This window comes from Carya illinoinensis, chromosome 9 (genome assembly GCF_018687715.1).
Source record: "Carya illinoinensis cultivar Pawnee chromosome 9, C.illinoinensisPawnee_v1, whole genome shotgun sequence".
Taxonomy (NCBI): Eukaryota; Viridiplantae; Streptophyta; class Magnoliopsida; order Fagales; family Juglandaceae; genus Carya; species Carya illinoinensis.
Window position 1 is genome coordinate 16,389,692 of NC_056760.1, and position 16,628 is coordinate 16,406,319.

The 16,628-nt window shown below is 35.0% G+C and overlaps 1 protein-coding gene across 1 annotated transcript; it reads right to left on the reverse strand.

Moving 5' to 3' along the window:
• Window positions 1–8,869: 8,869 nt before the first annotated feature.
• LOC122276859 lies at window positions 8,870–13,319 on the reverse strand. The gene is made up of 7 exons (XM_043086755.1): window positions 13,145–13,319; window positions 11,385–12,655; window positions 10,923–11,156; window positions 10,724–10,817; window positions 9,857–10,381; window positions 9,106–9,174; window positions 8,870–8,991 (listed from the first exon to the last, which is right to left on the reverse strand). The coding sequence occupies exons 1-7, from the start codon at window positions 13,317–13,319 to the stop codon at window positions 8,870–8,872; spliced, it is 2,490 nt and encodes an 829-aa protein (XP_042942689.1).
• Between the last annotated feature and the right edge of the window lie 3,309 nt (window positions 13,320–16,628).

Below are 16,628 nucleotides of genomic sequence, written 5' to 3' on the forward strand. Positions count from 1 at the left end.
ATTTTACATTCATCCAAGTTTAATCAAATAATGATAAGATAAACCTTATCATTCATTCAAATTTAATCAAATAATGATAAGATAAACTTATCATTTAGTCATCTAATCCTAGCCAATTTTTGCCTCTACAATTTCTATTCTCTATTTTCTTTAATATTAGCATATACAACTTTAATATTAAAAAGCAAAGCACCCGCCACGCATCTAGCCCCTCTAATGGGGACGAGGGCCCCACTTATATATATAAACAAATATATATTATAGAAAATTTCAAAAATATAAATTAACATCTAATGTTTGAACATTTATGTGATGTTCGAAAAAAAATTTGACACGTTCAAACGTAAAAAGATCCTAACCAGTTTTTAGTGATGGTTTACACAAACCGTCACAGAAAATGCATTTTAGTGACGGTTTGAACACTGTCACAATTTCTAAACCGTCACTAAAAAATATTTTTGCTGTAGTGGATATATTCTTAGGAGATACTCTAGGAAATTTGTTAACAATTGTCATTTTTTCCTTTTGTTATTTTTTCCTTTATTATTCTTTCCTTTCAGCTTATCCTTGTAGTCTATAAGACATACGAAATGTACCTTATTTTAAAATAATAAGAAATACTATTTCAATTCTTCTCAACTTCTAGAACTCGATCGGTGCCTAATTGGTCAGTCGTAACAATTTAGGAGGGTTGCCTAGCTATTAAGCTATAACTTTGTTTAAATTTATGGTATGTGTAGGAACCAAGGGGGTGGTTCTTAATCAGAATCAATCATATGGAGCTACAGTTCTCATACCGAGAATTCTTGTAAACTTACAATGAAATGAGCAATAGTGTTCGTGTTGAGAATGTTTGCAAAACTCTAATCTTGAACTTTTATGTAGTTAGGTATTTACTGATCTTGCTTGAACTTGAGATGCAGCTCATTATGTTTGTATCTAAATGACTAGTGCACTATTATGTAAAACTAGATCTCCATTTCTCTACACGTGACACTGTGGTGGTGAACGAACTTTGTTGCTTAGTTTGCATGCTCAAGAGCTTGAAAAGTTGGCTCATATGCTCGACATGTAGATGTGTGCTATGAGATGGCTCTTCTCCTTTGCCTATGTAAAAGTTACTAGATTTTTCAGCTAGCTTTAGAAAATTTAGCTCAAAAATGGCTTTACTTCAATTCTTGAGAACATCTTTGATTTGACGTGTCGAGTAACTAAACAAATTTTAAACACAGAAAATGCTAGGAGTGTTTTTGCTAAGCTGTATGGATGGCACCCTTCGCACGTAGCTTTTACAGGTTCAAGTTTAGCTTGGTACTTAGTCAACACGGTTGACATACTGGCTGTTGCCGTGGTACATGGTAAAAATGTTATGCTTACTTAACTAAAATCTATCAATGTGAGTTTATCAACCAATATATATATATAACTGTTTGAGAAAAACATGTCTTGAGTTTGTGGTTGGGAGTTTAACTGCACATACACATAAGGAGTTAATATAATTTTCCAAAATTCAATAAAATCAGTGGCTCCATAGGAATGTGTCTCCTAACTATTAGTTATACAGAGCCACATGCAGGGTTGAACCTACTTGGAAAAATACGCTATCGGCTTGTAAGGATGAATCGAACTAGATGCTAGACTCTTAACGCATGTGAAGCTCAGATACAAGACATATCTTTGGTCGGAAGTGGAAGTTTGATCGGGTAGAAAATCTTGAGAATGCTTTTGTGTTATCTTCATTTTTCCACCCTACTGTATTTCTCCGCCCTATCTTAATTTTTGCCTCCTACCTTCAATATTTTTAGCCTTAGGACCTCTTCTCCATCCTACTGTTTTTTTTTCCTGCCCCCTCTTTATTTTTTCGTTTTATCTTCATTTTCCACCATAAGACCTTAATTTTTTGGCTCTATCACTTACGTCCAACCACTTACCATATATGGCTGATGAAGGAACTAGCTAGCAAGCTATACATTAGGTTGGAGTACGCTAAATGCATTTAGCATACTCCCGGGCAACTACTGTTACATTTCGATCATGGAGAAGATCTTGGAAATGAGGCTTGATTTGTTTTTACAAACCGTTTCATCTCATCTAATCATTACAACTTTCTCAAACTCTCAAACAAAGTACAATAAAAAATTCAACTTTTTTAAATTCTAAAACAAAGATTATATTAAAAAATTATATTCTAACTATATTTTATTCAACTTTCATCTTATTTAATCTCATCTCATCACACATGTGCAGCCAAATGAGGCCTGAGTGACACTAGAGATTTAGTTTTTCATAGTTTAATGCAGATATTCTACTATTTGTTGAAAAGCTTTCCATAGGAGCATAGATCACTGGTATATACCTTGTGTATAAAGTGTGAGGCAAAAGGTGGCTACTTCTTACTGGGTAATGTGAATCCTTTCTAATGACCATTGAAATGCTTCAAATTTCTCAAGCTTAAATTATGGGACCACTTGACCCACATTACTCTTCAATCTAAAAATTTCAAGACATAAAAGTTGAAACCAACAGAAGCAATTAGTTATAAAAAAAAAACCAATACAAATATAACCCAATTTTTCTCATATTTAAAAAATAGAGCAGTGTCGAATGGACAAGAGAGTTGAACCAAAACCACTTAAAGTTGAATGCATTTTTAGATTTCTAGCACAAAAACTTAGATATGTCAATGAGTATCTGTGATGCGCCCAGATTCCACTTGGGATCAAATGGAAATCTAAAGTTTCATTACATGCAAGTAAAGATAACATAAGGTTATTTGCCCTCGTTCATGACAATTAAAGATGTAATGCACCTAGCATACATCTAGTAATATGCAATATTCACAATAGATAATTATTTTCTTGAGTAATACTATGCACCTACTAATAATATCACAGATAATTCCTCAACATAATACATAAACATTAAAGTGATTGACCTTCTTGATTACAGTATGAGTCCAAAAGATCTATAATCATAAGAGTACTGAAGACCGAGCTACTTAAGTACAAGAACTGAAGCAACTACTAGGCTAATCCATTGAGTAGCTCAGGCAACTCTGTTAAGGATGTTATAATACTAACGATAAATTGGAGCATTGAGGCTATGAACTCAGTGTCATGCCTTTGCCGTCTAATCGACTTTCTCTAGTCGGTCAACCTCTACTGTGCTTCCTAATCCTTACACATGGTCTACCACTCTGGGGAAAATGGTAATTGAGACTACTATGGTGAGATTTGATTACAAATCTCAGCAAGTTTACAGATAACTTAACATACAGGTCAAAGACGCATGCATGATGGTAAAAGCATGAATGCATACATGATCATAAATAAAATTGACGTGACTTGACTTGACATTTAACATGGCATGAACTGACATGACTTGAACTTGAGCATAGACTGAACTGAAACTAAACTGGACATGACATGAACTTGAATGTGAACTAACTTGAACATGAATTGAACGTATACTTGAGCTTGAATAACATGAACTTGAACTTAACTAAACATGAACTTGAATAACATGGGCTTGAATGTGAAATACATGAATTTGGAATCTTATTCAATAAACTAAATTTGAACATTAACTTAAACATGAATGTGAACATGAGTTGAACTTGAACTGAAACTGAATATGAACTTAATGTGAAACTGAACATGAACTCTAGCAATCAAAATGATTTCGCCTGTTGTTTCGTCAGGAATAGTGAACAATCAGAATGATTTTTTCCAACATATTATGTTAGAGATACTTAAACAATCAGAATGCTTACACCATGAGTATTTTAAATGAGATACTCTTATAATCAGAATGATTACGTTAGGAGTACCTAGTAATACTTTGACAATCAAAATTATTTTGCCAGTTGCATTTAAGTAGATGTATTCTAACAATCAAAATGATTACACCGAAAGTATCTCGCATTAATTATCAATGGAGATACTCATACAATCATAATGATTACGTCACAAGTATCTCAAGTATGATTGATTGAGAAAACATTGCTTTTGACACACACTCAGTACTTGAGACATAATGTGACATGAAATGAAAAGACAAAGACCGAATGTATCGTGGCGTGACATGTATGACATGTACGTGAGATGTATGACATGATGTAACATGAAACAAACAAACAGTATGTAATATGACATAAAATGTAACAGATAAACATTATGTGACACGATATAATTTTTAACAGGAAACATTACATGACATGACATAATGTGTAACAAATGACATTATGTTATATAGTATAACGTGTAATAGATAACATTACATGATATGCCAAATCATGTAACAGACAAACCGTTAAGTAACATGACATAACGTGTAACGGACAAACCATTATGTGACATAGCATAACGTGAACAGAGAACATTACATGACATTACATAACTTGTAACAGACAAACCATTACTTAACATGACATAACGTGTAACATAAAAACCATTATGTGATATGGCATAACGTGTAACAAGTAACATTACGTGACATAGCATAACGTGAACAGAGAACACTACATGACATGGCATATCGTGTAACAAACAAACCATTACGTGATATGGCATAACATATAACAGACAAACCCTTACATGACATGTAACAGATAATATTACGTGACATGACATAACATGTAATAGATAATATTAGATGATATGGCATAATGTGTAATAGATAACATTACATAATAGAACATATTACGTGACAGATAAATATTTCAGGACTGAATATAGTGTGTAATAGTCATACATGTAGTGACATGGCATAGCATAGTATACAGGATAACATAAGTATATAAATAGTAGTTTCCTTACCCATCACATATATATAGAAATCTGACAGTAAGTTAGAAGCTAACTTAGAGTGGTTGTTGAGTTTACGAGGAAAAGCAAAAAGGAATAGAAACTATAAGTAGGGATTTTAAATGTTAGAACTTCATCACTAATAACTTAGAAACATGAAAAATACTATCTTAGAGTAAACTTACCATTTTATCCTCTACATGTGGGAAAATGACCATTTTACTCATAATTTAAGAATTTCACATCCTAACTCCAAAAATCACCAAAATTTACATTCCTCGTGTGAATTTTGTTCTAAACTCAAATATCTAATTAGAAAAATCTAAAATGACTCACAACCATAAAAATCACACCAAGGTCGAAACACTTTTTTTGTTGCAATTTTATCCATCTTTAATTCTCATACTAATACGAAAATATTGCAACATAGATCATCACATCCTATACTTAGAATCATGCTTAAAACAACCAATAGAAATTCCCTTCACATAAACGCAAAACTTTTTAGTTAAAAGATCTAAACTTTTTAACTAAAATAAAGACCCTTAAATTTCAAGGTTTTGACTCTTTTCAAAACATCCTATACTGAACAAGTTTTTTAGACATAGAAAATGTGCTAAGAGTGTTATTGCTAAGCTAGATGGATGGCACCTTTCGCAAATAGCTTTTATTGGTTCAAGTTTGGCATGGTGCTTAGTCGACATGTTTTACATATTGGCTTGCCATGGGACATGGTAGAAATGTTGTGCTTGCTTGACCAAAATCCATCAATGTGAGCTTATCAACCAATATATATATATAACTGTTTGAGAAAAACATGTCTTGAGTTTGTGGTTGGGAGTGCAACTGGATATACACATAAGGACGTAATATAATTTCCCAAAATTCAATAAAATCAGTGGCCTCAAAGGAATTTGTCTCCTAACTATTACTTTTAAAGGGCCACATGCAGGCACTAACCTCCTTGGCAAAATATGCCAAGTTACCAGCTCGTAGGGATGAATCGAACTAGATGCTAGACTCTTAACACATGTGAAGCTCAGATACAAGATATATCTCTAGTCTGAAGTGGAAGTTTGCTTGGGTAGAAATTATTGAGAACGCTTTTGTGTTATCTTCATTTTTCACAGCTCATACGTCTTAAGTTTTTCCTCCTATCTTCATTTTCAGCCTTAGAAACATTTTTCCATCCTATTGAACTTTTTTCGCCCCTCTTCATTTTTCAATTTTATCTTCATTTTCCACCTCGAGACGTTTTCAACTCTATCTTTTACCTCCAATCACTAAGCACAGGTGGCTAATCAAGGAACTAGCTAGCGAGCCATATTTTAGGTTGGAGTATGCTGAATGAGCATACTTCCGGGCAACTATTGTTACAATTCGATCGTGAGGAAGATCTTAGGATTAAGTGGAACTAAAGATTTGCTTTTGTCATAGGTTGCAAATATTCTACTATTTGTTGAATAACCTTCCATGGGAGCATAGATCACTGGTATATACATTGTGGATAAAGTGTGAGGGAAAAAGTGGCCACTTCTTACTGAGTAACGTGATTCCTTTCTAACCAACATTGAAATGCTTCAAATTTATTAAGCTTAAATTATGGGACCACTTGACCGGTGTTACTCTTCAGCCTTAAAATTCCAAGACATAATTTTTAAAATCAACATAAGCAATTAGTTATAAAAAACCAATTCTAATATAGACCAATTTTTCTCATATTTAAAAGATTGAGCAATGTCGAATGGATAGAGGAGCTGAACCAAGACCAATTAAAGTTGAATGCATTTTTAGATTTTTAGCAAAAAAATTTAGATATGTCAATCTGTGCCCACTTCTCTCAATAAATATTTTTTGGTCCAACTATTGGAAGAACCTTGGGGATGAGCATAGAACCTCAAGGTGAGCATTGTAGTTGGTGGTTTGTTGAAGAGATCGGGGTGAGCTTCATTGCTCACCAAGTTGTAGTGCACGGGCTAGCTAAGTGCTTTTCTTCTGGTTGCTCGGCGCAAGTATTAGTACTCACTTGTGATGATATCATCATGCTTTTTTTTTTTAGGTGAGTTTTATTGCCCACTTGTGAGGGTACCGTATTGCTCAGATGAGCTTCATTGGCCACTCGTAATATATTTGGGTGGGCAGAGTGCTCAACATGCTATTTGCTCGGGGAAAGAGTTTGGCCCCATTTGTAGTGGGGAACCTATTAAGGCCCTTGCGAGGGCCATGGCCCCCCCTAAAGTTTGAAAAATATATATTAATATTTTATGATTTAATAATATAATATTAATTTTATCTTGTGTTGGCCCCCTCTCTAAAAAATTAATTTGGTCCTCCTTCACAAAATTATTTAGATCTTATAAATTATTTGCTTGTATTTTTTTTGTTATTTCAATAATATATTGTCCTTAACACATGATATATTTTTTTAATACATAGGTTGTATTAATCGTATTTGAACTTTATTTTAGATCTTCCTATCTGATAGTTTTATACCACACACACACAAAAAAAAAAAAAAAATTGTTGAGAAATAGAATAAAAAAAAACATCTTTTTATACTTTTAGCTTCACTTGGCGCCCCCTAAAACAAATTTTTGATTCCGCCACTGCCCATTTGGATGTTGAGGTGGTTTTATCTCATCTCATCTCAACATCCAAATATTACTTAAATACACATTTTTTAAATTCAAAATTTTATTTTTTCATCTAATAATTGTAACTTTTCCAAACTTACAAAAAAATCAATTTTTTTAAATCCCAAAATGAAAATAATATTAAAAAATGATATTATAACAATATTTAACTTTATAATATTTTTATTCAATTTTTTATCTCTCATTTCCCAAAACTTTGTAAAACATCTTAATTTGATCTATTTCACTACTATTCACAAATCATTTCACTACTATTTATAGATTTCTCATCTCATCACAACATCCAAACAAGGCTTAGTGGCCAAGTTAGGTAAGTACTCGTCACACTTATTGCCCGCTACACTTGTTGCTCAGAGCTAGTTATTTTGCTCGCTCGTGACGTGGGAAGAACGAGTTCCCAGTACTGGTGCAGGAGTAAACTTAATTTCTAGCCATTGAAGTGCATAGTGTGGCAAGAAAAGTGCTCGTCAAGCTTTTTGTGTGGGGCAAGCTTCATTACTTGACTACCATACTTGTTCCTCAGGTCGAGCTTCATTACTCGCATGAAATATTCCTAGTGTAGGCAAGCTGAGTGCTTGAGGGCAAGCTGTGATGCTTGCTCTTGCACACAGTGTGCATGGACATGCAGTGCCTACGTGTGCAGAGCATGCCACACACTCGTTACTTTAAACTTTACATTATAAAATAACATAATAGACTTATATTTGTGTTTGTCTAGCATAATTTTGCTATATTGCCTCCTTTGTAAGTAGTTTTTGTTGGGTCATGTGACCTCTTATTTGGAGAGTGATACATAGATCTCACAATCAAAGCCAAATTGTTCATGTATTTTTTCAGTTAGTGGTGAATGCCAACAATATGGTCAGATGATACTTTCATTTATCCTAATGGTTTGAATTCCTCCTGCAAAACACGAAAATCGTGACCAAACTTTACCGATAGGGCAGTAAATGCACCAGTTTGTATGATTGCTCACCCGATACTAGCTCGGCTAAACTCAAACCGAGCTTGACAAGTGGAAAAAGAAAACTCAATCGCGAAAGCAGAAACCCACTCAATTAGTAAATGACACATACTCGATTAAACTCGACTTCACTCAGTTAAGACTCATTAAGGCCTACTCATTCATGCCTGACGTGGCTCATTAGCTTGACTCGTTCAGAGCTCATTCATAAATCAATGAATATATATATATAAATTATTTCTATATATTAGTATTTTTATACCCACATATATGCTTCTATACATATTAAATTTAATAACATAAGCATAGTTACCTTTATAATTAAATATGTAGTATGTAATCCAATTATTTTGCCTAGTCATTTATACCTATATATTGGATATAGTTCATAATTATATGTTAGTTTTTTTTCTTTTTAAATGAACAATTATATTAATCATCAAAGATTACAATAAGGATGCAATACATGAAGGGACATCCTCTATATCAACAAGGACATCAGGAACATTGAGTGCATCTTTAGTTAGGCAGTGAGCCAAATTATTGCAGCTTCTAGGAATAAAGTTAACTGAAAAAGAATCAAATCTCTTCAGCACTTGCTTAACATCATGAACAAGTAAACCAGCTTGGCCTCAACTTTCTTTGTTGCCTTTAATATCATTTATAACATTCAGTGCATAACCTTCAAGGTTAATTTGTTTCAGTTCAATATCAGCAGCTAGACTCGCTGAATGCAAAGCACAAAATGCCTCTGCCATATAAGAATCAGGAAATAAAGGCCTGCACAACCTCATACAGGCTATAACTCTTCCTTCCCAATCTTGAATTATAGCCCCCAACAACCACTTTGGAATGCACTTTATTCATAGCAGAGTCCCAGTTGATCTTGTACACATCAGAAGGTGGGGCCAACCACTAGTAAATCTGAGATGTAGAAGTAGGAGGATTAGTAGGATGCTGAGAGGAAAGGACAACAAGGTCCTCTATTTTCTGAGTAGCCTGTCTCATTGGAAGATGAGGACTAGAAAATGTTTGGTTAAAAACCAAATCATTCCTTCTCCTCCATAATTTCCATGCCACCATAGCCAGTTCAATTAAAGCTTTATCATCGAGATCCTCAAGCATTTGTAACAGAATGTTTTTTAAGCTGAATTGATGCACACTTTGTTTCTGCAGCTTAGTGGAGCTCAAACGCCACACATCCCTTGCTGCCAAACATTCCAACAAGACATGTTGCACGGATTCTTCATGCTGATTACAAATTGGACACCAAGGATCTGTGACAACCTTTCTCTTGAACAAGTTCAGTTTTGTTGTTAAACTATTATGACAGGCTTTCCATAGAAATAATCTCTCAACATTAGTAACCTTGATTCTCTAGAGCTTGTTCCAATTCTCTTTGTTGACATGGAAGTGAGAATTCTGGCCCTTACCTCTCTGATGAAGCTCTAGTTGCAGATGGTATGCACTTTTAACAGAAAAGATTCCATTAGTGGTACATCTCCAAACAATTTTATCAAGGCTATTACAGTAGCTGATAGGAATCTGTCGAATTATCTCAGTTTCTGTTTGAAGAAAAATGTGGTCAATCACTTCAGTCCTCCAGGTCTTGGTTTCATGATCAATTAAAGCTGAAATTGTTTCCTCTAGATCCAAAAATTCTACAGTACTTTGAACTTTGAATGAGGTAGGAATAGGCAGCCATTTGTGATGCCAAATCTTAGTATTTGCACCATTTCCAACACGCCAAAACAAGCCTTCCTCTAGCAATGGTTTTGCAGCCATGATACTTCTCCATATGAGGGATGGATGCCTTGTGATTGTAGCATTGAGAAACTGGCCATCAGGGAAGTATTTGGTAGAAAGAACTTTTGCAGCAAGGGACTCAGGATATTGAAGCAGTCTCCACCATTGTTTAGCCAGCATAGCAAGGTTAAAATGCTCAAGATCTCTGAAACCTAACCCACCAATTGCTTTAGCCTTACACATTTTATCCCATGGACGCCAGTGGATCTTCTTCTCCTCAGATTTCTAACCCCACTAGAATTGTTGAACCAAACAACCCGTTTCCAATAAAAGGGACTTAGGGATCTTGGAAACACCCATACTATAGGTAGGGAGGGCTTGGATGATTCATTTGAGTAGGATTTCTTTGCCAACTTGAGATAAGTACTTCATTTTCCAGTTGTTGATCCTCCCTCTAACTTTGTCAATGATACTTCTAAAAGCTTTGGTTTTAGATCTCCTAACCTCCACAGGAAGTCCTAGATATTTTTCAAAAGGTTGTGAGGATTGAATACCTGCAATTTGAGTGATGAGAACTTGAGATTTAGCCTTTGTGTTCTTGCTAAACAGTATGGAAGTTTTGTACTTGTTTAGCCTTTGACCACTGGCCTACTCATAAGTGTCCAATAAATGTGCTAACCTGGACCATTCCAAAGGGTTAGCTTTGCAGAAGATAAGATAGTCATCTGCAAAAAATAGATGACTAATCCTTACATGATTTCTGCCCAAAGGAACACCAGTAATTGCTCCAGAACTTTCAGCATATTGAATCGAGTTGCTTAAAGATTCAGAACATAGAATGAAAAGGTAAGGAGATAAAGGGTCTCCTTGCCTAATCCCTCTTGAAGGTGTAAAGGAGCTTTGTGGGATACCATTTAAGAGTATTGAATAAGAAATAGTATATACACATCTTAGAATCACCTCAATCCATTTATAGTCAAACCCCATCTTTAACATGACAGCTTTGAGAAAGGGTCATTCAATCCTATCATATGCCTTGCTCATATCCAACTTTAGTGCCATGAAGCCCTCTCTACCTTTAATCTAAGTTTGCATGGAATGCATTACTTCAGAAGCCACCACAACATTATATGTAATCAGCCTATTAGGAACAAATGCACTCTGCGTGGTTGAGATCAACTGGGATAAAAATAATTTTAATATGTTGGCCAGTACCTTTGCTAAGATATTATAAATGACATTACATAAACTTATAGGCTTGAACTCAGTTACTCTTGAAGGATTTTTCACTTTGGGAATAAGAGTAATATGAGTTGCATTGAATTCTTGAGGCCACTCAGTTGACAAGAAACCATCTTTGATTGCTGCACATATGTCTGATCCAACCACTTCCCAGTGATTTTGATAAAAGAGAGCTGGAAAACCATCAGGGCCAAGTGATCCCATAGCATTCATAGTAAAAACAGCCCTCTCAACCTCATAATTAGAAATACCTTGAGTAAGAACAACATTCATTTCGGGGGTGACCACAGTCTGCATATTCCGAAGGCACACATCTATACTGGCAGGATCAATAGAAGTAAAAAGATGTTGGAAGAAAGATTGAAATAAAGAGCTCACCTCTTTTGGGTTGTCAAGCACACGACCATAATCATTTGTAATACTTTTAATTGAATTGACCTTCCTTCTTTGGGAAGCACATCTATGAAAGAACTTGGTGTTTTTGTCACCCTCTTTAAGCCACAGTTGCTTTGCCCTTTGTTTCCACCTCAAATCCTCTTCCTCCAATAATGAGTCAACTTCCCTCTTAAGCTCAAAAATTTCAGAGTTTCTATCCCCTTGATTAATACTTTGCAAATGCTTAATCTGGTTTCTCTTAGTAAAGATCACATGCTTAAGGTTCTGATTATTAGCCTTACTCCACATAAAAAGCTCCTCTTGACATCTTTGAAGACCTTGAGTAGATTCTCTAATCGTTGAGTGTTGTAGGAGAGTATTTCCCCATGCCCTTTTAACAACATCCTCACAACCATCCCTTTTAAACCAGTTGGCCTCATATCTAAAGGGTCTCGAGCCAATACCTCTGAAAGAAGCATCACTGTTAACTGAGAGAAAAATTGGTGCATGATCCGAGCTTTGAGCTACTAGGGTCGACACAAAGCCATCTAGGAAGCCATCAAACCAACATTGATTGCCCAAAGCCCTGTCCAATTTTTCTTTAGGAAAGGAATTCCCCTCCCTGCTATTGCTCCATGTAAAAAAATCTACCTGGAAAGGGACCTCTCTCAGTGCACAATCCTCCATAGCACTTCTGAAAGCTTCCATCAATCTGAAAGGTCTATCTGCAGCACTAAATTTTTCATAGCTATATAAGACCTCATTAAAATCTCTTATGCAAATCCATGCCACATTATCAATAGGCTTGATGGCTCTAAGAAGATCCCAGCTTGCTACCCTCCTAGTAGCTTCAGGAAAACCAGATAAACCTGTTAATAAAAAGGATCTTTATTCTTCCTCTAATAAAGTCACCTTCAAAGAGATATGATGATGGGTGTAGGTCACTAACTCCACTTCCGCATGGTCTTTCCAAATGAAACAAATTCCACCGCTTAGTCCCCTACTATCAATTACAAAACTATGCTGAAAACCAAGTCTATTGCGAATAAGCTCCACCTTTTATCTATTACACTTTGTTTCTATAAGAAAAACAAATTTTGGGCACTTTGAACGCACCAAATGGTGCAATTCTTGAATTGTTCGAGAGTTCCCAACCTTTCGACAGTTCCAACTTAGGCAACTCATTAAGCCTGGTGGGGCTGCCAAGCAACCACCACCAATTCAGCTTCACAAGTCTGCACACTTGTTTTTTTGTTTTTTCTCACTTTGGGAAATGTCATTAATGAAGGTATTAGATCGCAAAGCCCTTTTATTATCACCACTTGACTCCAAAAATGGTTCAGAAATAACAGACTTACCTGGCCCCTCACGTGCCTTCCTTTTCCATGTGGACTTCTTTTTCACTAAAGATGGTTGGGATTGAAAAGTGAAACTAGTAGGGTTAGCAGTAGAGAGAAGTCCTTCTGTAACCATTTCCATGGGCAAGGGATCAACAATAAAAGATGGATCATGCTGGACATTAATTGTATTCATACTGGCCAATAATTCAGATTGACGGATCTTTGAAACCGTGCCAGTCCTAACATCTGAATCCTACAATTGACTAGCCTTGTGATTGCTAGTAAAGGGTGATTGATGCAGATCAAGGGAGTTACATTTCTCATTTTGTAACTGTGGGGAAGAGAACAAAAATTATGGAGACACGTGACATATAGTATGCCATATCAATGTATGGGATCTGTCTGTGGGATCCCTTAATTTTTGCCTATTACATTTTCAACATAGATATATGATGTTTTTGATAGATACATACAATATATTTGATCTAAATATTTTAAATTATTCCCACGAATCTCACAAACAACATATAGAAAGGCCAATAAATAACTAATGCATCTCATTAATCACCGGTCTTAAAAAGTAGGCGATCTAGAACGTACATATGGGATCCCTTTTTTCCTTCCACCATTTTGTGGGCTCGATATGGGTGCAACTTTCAATAAAGTTAATAGAAATGCTAGTTTTACCGAGACTTAGGTCTCTATTAGGTCTCCATAATTTTTTTTATTATTTAATGATTAAAAAAATATTTTTTAATGATGTTGTAAATTTTTAAAAAAAAATTAAAAACTTAAATATATAAATAAATTAATTAATTAATAAAAGTAAAATTAAAATTAAAATTAAATTTTTTTAAAAAAAAATACCTTTTTGATCTTATAAGTTGTTCATAAGAAAATTCAGTTAGAAAGTCACTTTTGTTAATGAACATACAAAAATCTGAGAAAAATATATTAAAAGAAAATTATTCAATTCAATCAAGTTAGTGCCAAATGGTATATGTGCTTCATTTCAAATTTGCAATGCAATCCTCTGGCAGGAGAGAGACGACGCCATCGAGCGAGCCTCGAGCAGAGTCGACCAACCTGGAATCAAAGGCGAGGCCAACCGAGGCGAACTCTCATCCCAAATCAACAGTGGAGAAGAGGAAGATGCCAACGGAGTCCGAGATCGAAGAATTCTTTGCGGACGCCGAGAAAGACGTGCAAATTAAAACGTTTCATGAAAAAGTACAATTACGACGTCTTCAATGATGTGCCCTTGGAAGAACGTTACAAGTGGGTACGATTAAAGCCATGAAGAACTTTTTCTTGGGCGCTGCTTGCCAATTATTATCATTTTAGAAAATTTGATTGTAAGTGATTCTGCATACCAATACGCATATCTATTAAATGTGATTAGTTAGTAAGTAAGATTTTAATGAAAATTATGTTAATTTAAATTTTGAATATGAAAATAGCAGTATTAATACGTAAATTGATACGTAAATTCATTTGTATGTAGCAAAACTTTATTATTTTCCATTTAGTTCTCCTCGACCACTAGCTAGCTAGCTAAGATTAAATTTTATTTAAAAAAAGATAGGGATCCCGATGGGAATCCTATTGTCCAGTCCCGCTTCAATTTATTGTTTTAAAAAAAAATAGTGGTTAAAAAAGTATTGTTTAATAATATTGTAAATTTTTTTAAAATATTTAAAAATATTAAAAAATGATGTAAAAAAAAAAAAAGACTAACAAGACTGGATAACGATATCCCACAACAGGATGCCTAGCATTGCCCAAAACATTTTCTTTGGGCCTCCATCATATTTCTAAAATTTAGGTTTCGATCTCATTAATTTGATGACGATCTTGGACGTTTTGTTCTTTAATTGTACGGTTCTCTGCTAGAAAATTACGAGAAACCTTCGTGGAAAAAAAAAAAAAAAAAATAGTGCCAAATGGTATGAAAATTCATTCTTTCAAGAAAATAGGGAAAAAAAAATCTTTATTCAATTCGGTCAAGTTGGGCTGTCAAATGATATGCTAAGTATCATTTCCATTTTTTGTTGATGAATTAAGATTTATTAATTAAGTAAAACCAGAACAGTACAAGTGATCATGCATGAACTCTTACAAAACAATTATTTAAACCAGAGCGTTAGTTACAGTCTTAGCTAATTTATGCAAGTTTCGCACACTCGTTTTGAAAAAAATAGAGTCTATCTTTAAAAAATTATTTATTTTCATGTAAATTACAGATTTGTTCACTTTTTCTAAAAAAAAAATACAGAATTTGAACATAAGTACCTTAAGACTACAAATATTATTTTCCTTTAAACAATGGAGCACACATATTTCATGGTGTGGACGTGCTGGGAAATGGGAAGAGTGGGATGTTGGTGGTAGAAATTAATAGGGAGATTGGCAGCTGCCAGTCGACCAACACATGCTGGTGAAGATGGTGTAACTCTTTGGTGGGTGAAACAAGGGACGGTGGAAGAATTGGCCTTTGGCGTTGAGACTTGGGAAGCCCCTAATTCGTAGCTCCAATGGTATTTATTAACAAATAAGACGGTGGAAGAATTGGCCTTTGGCGTTGAGACTTGGGAAGCCCCTAATTCGTAGCTCCAATGGTATTTATTAACAAATAGGACGGTGGAAGAATTGGCCTTTGGCGTTGAGACTTGGGAAGCCCCTAATTCGTAGCTCCAATGGTATTTGTTAACAAATAATTATATATATATAAGTTTTAAGTGTGCAAATCTTGTGAAGACATATAATGAAAAAGTGAATTCCACTATAAAAGAACAAGAAAAACTCGTCTCTTTTTTTCCTTGGTGACATTACTTTTTTACAAAAAGACGTTTGCACAAAACTTATATATTTGGCACTTACCCTTAACATTATTCTTTATTACTCCGTGAAGTAAGATAAAAGAAGAATCTTTTTTTTCTCCCATTATGAGTGGAATCGGTCTTTATGCCAAAAAAGACGGGGTTTTGACAAGTTGTCACTTTTCAGTAGGCTCGTTAGAAGGGAAATTGCTTTGTCACCAATTTTACGGGGTTTCGATGTGGCAACGGGATTGATCGTTTCCGTTAGAGTTAGGTACTCTTGAGTCTAGTAAGTTCGGTTGTGCGCAGTGTGAACCATAGAAGTCCACCCTAGCTCCAGAAGCTTCCTCTCTCCCAGGAAGCAAGACGAGATCACCAATTCTCTCAGTAATGGACTTCCTTAAATTCTTTCTTAGCCTTAGATGTCCTTTCATAAAATAGATTCTCGAACCTCCGACAGACGGGATCTCCATGCATGCGTTCTTTCTCTCCTCCCCTCAGCCATACATCTCTTTTTTTCTCTTTTTTTTTTTGCTTTTGGCCGTTTTTATTAGGCATTGAACCCCACCTTAGGTGCTGAGTGGTGCCCCCCCTAACACTTAAAAAAAGTTCCGTCTATGGAGCCTAAAGCTTAAACCATGGCATGGCAGTACGCAGTTAATGAAATTCGAGACTAAATAATA

Excerpts from the sequence above, each read along its gene's own strand:
- LOC122276859 (XM_043086755.1), bottom strand. The coding sequence starts at position 13,319 with ATGAATACAATTAATGTCCAGCATGATCCATCTTTTATTGTTGATCCC. Across the intron at positions 11,157-11,384 it reads TTTATAATATCTTAGCAAAG|ATGGGGTTTGACTATAAATG; the intron begins GTACTGGCCAAC and ends GTCATGTTAAAG. Across the intron at positions 10,818-10,922 it reads TTCCTTTGGGCAGAAATCAT|GCCAGTGGTCAAAGGCTAAA; the intron begins GTAAGGATTAGT and ends ACTTATGAGTAG.